The sequence below is a fragment of the Cryptotermes secundus genome, unplaced genomic scaffold, assembly GCF_002891405.2.
Source record: "Cryptotermes secundus unplaced genomic scaffold, Csec_1.0 scaffold93, whole genome shotgun sequence".
NCBI lineage: Eukaryota > Metazoa > Arthropoda > Insecta > Blattodea > Kalotermitidae > Cryptotermes > Cryptotermes secundus.
In genome coordinates, this window is record NW_019736393.1 from 713,265 (window position 1) to 719,856 (window position 6,592).

Here is a 6,592-nt window from a genome sequence, read left to right on the forward strand (position 1 = left end):
AATGAAGAGCTATTTGTTTTATTGCTAGTGGGGCAGGACTCAGTCCCTTGTACTGTGGCCACTTCTGGCCTATTGTACCAGCCCCAGATGATAGGTGAGGGTGATTGTGGAGCAACTGGTGGAATGAAGATTAACAGGGGACACCGAAGTACTCAGAGAAAACCTGCCCCAGCGCCACTTCGTCCACCACAAATCTCACTTGACCAGACCCGGGATCAAACCCAGGCCGCCGCAGTGGGAAGCCAGTGACTAACCGCTTGAGCTATGGTGCGGCCTCGAGATGAAGACTTGTATGGTCACCTGGCAACATCGGTCAGTTTGGCCCTGTACAGCACAACCTGACTGGAATCAGACTACAGCTGGTCATCTCATATTCCTCACCGTTTTATAGCATTCTGATTGGTTTTCACCCAAACTTTACAAGAAAAGGAATAGTCTTCAATATGATTCACCACCATCTGTGATTAAAAATCACTGATCTACGACTCACAATTATTCACGGGTTTTTAATGCATCTCTGAACAGACTTTAACTGCTAAACCGTTGTAACTGCGAAGGAATAACACAGCAGCTGAAATGCAAATTAATGTATATGGTTTGCTCTACACTACATTGTATATAGAACATGAAAGGTCTGATCAAAAGGTAAAAAGATTGACTTCATGTTGCACATATATCACATTTCCACAAAACATGGCTGCAAAGAATGTGTTCTGACATGTTACTAAATATCCAGGTGTGTTTGTAGCTTATTCCACCCTTTTACCACACTACATGGTGTCACACCCAAGTCAGTCACTGCCATGAGAATCCCATATCTCATGTCCCACCATCTGCCACCACAGTCTGATGCTGAGAGTGTCACAAAACAAAACATGAAGACATAAATAAAATTTCCACACACTCAGTCTCAATACCCTTTGATCAGAGCTAGCATCTAAGAGTATGTTTTCCAAAAAAATCTTCTCCTGAAATCAGTTAGTACATATTAGAAGTGTTAACCATTTAAGGAAGTCTTAAGTCAATCTACTTCATTCTGTTTTACATAGCCTTGGAACTGGCAACCCCATTCTCCGTTCTCTACTGATGTGTTTTACTGAGCAGGTGTGAATTAAACTCATACACATTAGAACACTGTTCCCCACAGATATTGCATTTCCAAGGATTACTATCAGAATGACAGCCTTTGTGAAGGAAATACAATGTCTGGTCGGGGAATGCAATACCACAAAACACACACTGCAGTGCAGGAGCAGACCGTTTGTGTGGTGACCGCCAACCCGTTGAATCGGAGGGCTGTTCAGGTCCTGTGGATGTGATGGTTCCATTTGTGGTTGTTGCAATTGGCTGCAGGCTGAATGAGCTCTCTGGTCTTGGAGAAGCAGTGGATGGACGACCTCGAGCAGGGATAGATGAGTTACTACGATTTCCAATCTTTCTTTTTAGATCATCACGGAGGAGTGATTTAAGAGGTGAAACCTTAAATACAGAAAAAATATACATATTATATTATAATTTTCTTACATTCTTCTTTTCCTTTCTTGTGAACCTGTAAAAAAATAACCTACACCTAATATGATCTGAAATTTTTTTAATAAGATGGACAGCATACCATACCCTTTCTAATTAAAAGTTTGAAATAACAATAATTTTAAATTTTATATAACAGTAGAGATGAAGCTGGAAATAAAAGATTGGAAGAATGTGGAAGGATGTCCAAAATATTTACAAAACATCAGTGGAAGATGGTTACAAAAGTCTATAAAACGTGAAGATACTGTTTTATAATATTCATAATAGGCCAACTAGGCCTAATACATTCAGAAAGACAATCATGATTATATAATTCACATCTTTTCCTAGAAGTTCTAGCCACTTGGAGGCATTCAGAGCAATATACTGACACCACTAATAGCACATTCACAAAACTATTTCCAGCAATATCTCTAGGCATAGTATATACACAAGGGCTATTTAGAAAGTAACCTTCGGTGAGCTGCTAACAAAACAAGCAATGAGAAAAGAAAATTATGTACAAAAAATACGTACATACTTAAACTATTTCTGAATGTTCACCGCCCGAATTGAGGCACTTCTTACATCAGGGAATAAGTTTTGTATACTTGTGTCAAAGAGGTTGCTGCCTGTGAGCTGAGCCATGTTTTGACACCTTCCATCAACTCTTCATTACTGTTGAAGGGCTGTGATCACAGCCAGTTCTTCAGGTAGGCATAAGTAAACAGGTGGTATTCACTTGGAGAGATCTCAGGACTGTTAGGAGGGTGGTCAAACAACTCCCAGTTGAAATTCTCCAACAATGATCAAGTGAGAGCAGCTGTATGCAGATGTGCATTGTCATGGAGGTGCACTATGCCAGATGTCAGCATTACACACCTTTTGTTCTGAATGGCTGGCCCTGTGCAGTTTTTTTAGTGCTTCACATGTTATTGTGGTCCTTTGTTGCATGAATTCCACCAACAGCACTCCTTTCCTGTCCTGTCCAAGAAACAGCTGCCATCAGCTTTCTGGCAATGTTTCTTTGAACTTTTTTGGCTTGTCTGGCGAATGTGTGTGCATCCACTGCTTTGACTGTTCTTTGGTTTCAACATTCACAAATGAAACTCAGGTTTCAACACCCATTACTTGCACAATGTGACTGAGAAATTCATCGCTATCTTTGTAGTATCACTCTAAAAAAGTCAAAGCCAAAGCCATTCTGTTTTGCGCACAACCATTAACATTTTCGAAACACATATTGCACAAAACCTGTGATAGTCTAGCCTAACTGTGATAATCTTGTAGAGAACAGCGTGTTAAATTTGTGGAAATTCACATGAAAATTCTGAAATTGTGAAGTGCCATCTGTCACAAATTTTATGGTCATCACTCTGAACAAGATCTTCACTCACTACAAATGGCTGACCAATTCACTCTTGTAAGATTTGAGGTTTTCATGGCGGTGACTATGAAGAAAGTAGTCTTCTGGGATTTGGCACCGTGTATATGTGGTGTTAACTGACGTTTCGGAGGAACATATCGCCTCCATCTTCAGGGTAGAAGGAAAAATATAAAAAATCTGCAGGCAAAGAGACCGTGAGAACCGGTATAAGCAGACTGGTGTTAGAAATATACACGGCTATGTGAGAGCAGTGAAGGAAGGAGGGAAGGGCAAGTCTAATGTCACTGCTCTCACATAGCTGTGTATATTTCCAACACCAGTCTGCTTGTACTGGTTCTCACGGTCTCTTCGCCTGCGGATTTCTTATATTTTTCCTTCTACCCTGAAGATGGAGGCGATACGTTCCTCCAAAACGTCGGTTAACACCACACATACACCGTGCCAAATCCCAGAAGACTACTTTCTTCAATTCACTCTTCACTGTGAACATCTGTTCACCCATCTATGAACATTCTACATTATTGTCTTACAGCTCCTTTACTCATTATATATCAGTCATAAACTGCGCATAATTCACGATTTCTGTAGCACTCATGTTTTTAGTGTGAAGAATGCAGATAACAGCACAAACTGTGCGGCTGGTGGGATTATCAATTGCAGGACACATCATAAGTCACACTGTAGAGCCAAGAACAAACACTAGGTGACCAGTTATGTGATAGTTTACAAGGAAGTGGGTCATGTGACACTACCTCACATGCACAGGCTATTCCCCACTCTGACAATAGTTGCCTAAAATAAACAGAGGTTACTTTCCAAACAGCCCTTGTATATATACGTGTGTATATATCAAGAATGCAATTACTTTGAAGATGACCACATTCGCTTACGTTTAGCGCATACACAGACAGAGGCCCATATATAAATTAATTTAAAACTTTTGACAATGGTATGTCACATTGTTTAAAACTATGATACTGGGTTCTGTCCATTAAGTAAGTAAAGCTATCCCTGTAACAGGCCGTGAAGGCCCATAGGGTTGTGAGACGTTAAGGGTCCCACATTATCTAGACAATCGGCTCAGAGATGTCGGTAAGGTTGTCAGCCTTACGCGCCGGCCGCACTCTACTCCCCAGGAAAATTATTTATTTAATTCCTGGTACTCATTTCTGTTAGATGATGAGTGAACCCCAGGGCCATAGTGCTGCCAGAAGGATTAGGTCAATTGAAAAAAATCTAATGACCTCATCGGTATCTGAACCCGCGACCTTCCGACTTGTAGCATAGTGCCTTAACCACTACGCTACCGCGTGCCCCTACGTTCTGTCCATTGCCTAAGTTTACTGAAACCACAATGTTTCAGGAATTGGTCTTACTCCATCTTGAGGTGAACAAGATAAGAAAGAACACTTACAATGTTCAGCTTCTTATTAGAGTCATCATGTAATAGTGTTTTTTCGTTCTTATCATGCTCACCTGAAGAACAACACCGAACAAAATTTTCAGAACATAGTGGCTCTAATAAACTTGGGTACTGGATAAAATCTAAAATAACATTTTTAAAAATATGCCTATCTGGTTATTTAATTGCCAGACTTTACAGTTTTTCCTCTTAGATTCATTCATTTCCTTTATTTTCCATATATCCATACAGGCAAAAAACCTAGGATGTGGAAATAGTCCCTTTGATAATATAATAAATTGCATAAGTCACACAACCAAAATCACAGACACTAGTCAACCAACATAGATAATAGAAAAAAAAATTTATTACAATTATAATTAATAAACATAATTTAAAAAGAACATTACTATAAAAACTTAAAATTAATACAATTTCACTCAAATTACCCAAATTAACTGAATTAAATGCATTACAAATTTACACACTTATGACCACCTATCTTTCCTTCCTTCTTTCTTTCTTTCTTTATTTGATTTTCCCATAAATCAAAATACATTGATACAGGACTCGTCATATACATACATGCACATCCTCCACTTTCCATAAACATCCATACAGACAACAGACCCAGGATGTGGAAATAGTCACCAAACACATACACAAAGTCACACAAGCCACACAACGAAGATCACCTACATTAACTATCTAACACATACAACAATACGAGGCAAAAAGATAATATCCTGATTAACAGACATAATTCACAAGTAACCACAATACAACCCCTCACATCTCCCATACCAACTATATTAAAATAAGGCGTTAAAACATTCAAATTTATGTACATTTGTAATTAAAATATTCATTTAATGCATAAAAAGAGTTAGCATATTAAAATCTTTTTAGGGAACGTTCAAAGGATTTCTGGTTATTAGATAATTGTTTCAGCTCTTTAGGCAGAAGTTCAGTTAATACTCAAGTAGCTAACTTACAGAATGACCCTTACATATGTTCACCACATAAGCTGAGAAAGGAATTATACATTTTCTCACATGCACACTCCAGTATACATTGTAGAGAGGAGAAGGAGAGACAGACTGTAACAGATGTGTGTGCACATGAACTACTGTAAGAAAAATGGACTTACCTTAATTAGACTGGTAAGGCTACTGGAGGTGGCAGACTGAAACTGGACATTATTTGACTCTGCAGGTGCTGAAGCCAATGTGCGAGCAGTCGTGAGGTTCACAGGCCCATTACTTCTCTGTGAAGGTTCATCTGCGCCACTACCAGGCTCCTGCTTTATTGGGATAAGCGAGATGGATGGAGTAATGGTTGTGGCCACCTCCAGCTCAGATACAGTGCGGGCGGAACCATTTCCATTACTTGCGCCTCCAACTGTGTGACTGCTTGATGGTGCATTTGAGTTGGAATCAACTGAATGTGGTGAACCAGGACATTCACCATTTACTCGCTGAGATGAAGGTTCAGAGCCTGACTGGGAGTTGACCCCTAGGGGTGGGTCACACTAGTAAACACAAGAGCATAATGTTATATTTTAACTGTTCAAAACTGAAACTCATCTATATAATATTTCAAAATTCAGCTTTCAGTATCAAGAAAATGGATCACATACCTGGTCAGAGATCAGTCAGCTAAAGGCACTGATGGGATAAAAACTTCCCAGTTTATATGAGAAACAAAAACAATCCATACACAAGTACACTCTCTGCATGCTTAACGAACACCATAACAAACTGCACATATAATTACCAGTGTCCTTTGAAGAGATAAATTACATGATAGCTTCCCTATTCCTAGTCACATTAACCCTCATATTATGTCTATGCTCCAAATAAAAAGAATGTGGCTATGAGCAGCTTTACCATGAGAAGTACAGAAACCAAGAGAAAGAAGGAAGATTGTATGAGGAAGGATGTAGGTTCCAAATTTTTGGGGGTTTCTTGATCAGCAGAATTACTATCAACACTATTCACTCAGCAAGCGGCCTCCGTAGTCTAGGGGTAATGTTCCCACCTCATGACTCAAGGTACACGGGTTCAAACCCGGCGGAGGTCGTGGAATTTTTAAGGGCGGAAAAATTCAGGGAACAAGTCCTCCAGGAGGGACTTTTTTAAGCCGTGGGTTCCGTGTCGTAGATTTACAGCATGTAAAAGATCGTCATGTCTCTAGGAGACCTCTGAGCAAAATTAGGCAAAAAAAAAAAGTTTCCCGCCCAAGTAGTTTCCAATGCCTCCGGTAGATGGGGAAGCATTGGGAACCACTGC

At 39.7% G+C, this 6,592-nt stretch overlaps 1 protein-coding gene across 1 annotated transcript in view; it reads right to left on the reverse strand.

Annotated features, from left to right (window-relative positions):
• Positions 1-209: 209 nt before the first annotated feature.
• The window catches only part of LOC111869765 (zinc finger protein ztf-16), a 13,752-nt gene continuing 7,369 nt past the window's right edge, over positions 210-6,592 (reverse strand). Inside the window, exons 4-5 of the mRNA XM_023861522.2 lie at positions 5,452-5,832; positions 210-1,479 (exon numbers count right to left, since the gene is read on the reverse strand). Of these exons, the coding sequence (XP_023717290.1) occupies positions 1,081-1,479; positions 5,452-5,832 (780 nt within the window). The 3' untranslated portion in view covers positions 210-1,080. The remainder of the gene's footprint in view (positions 1,480-5,451; positions 5,833-6,592) is intronic.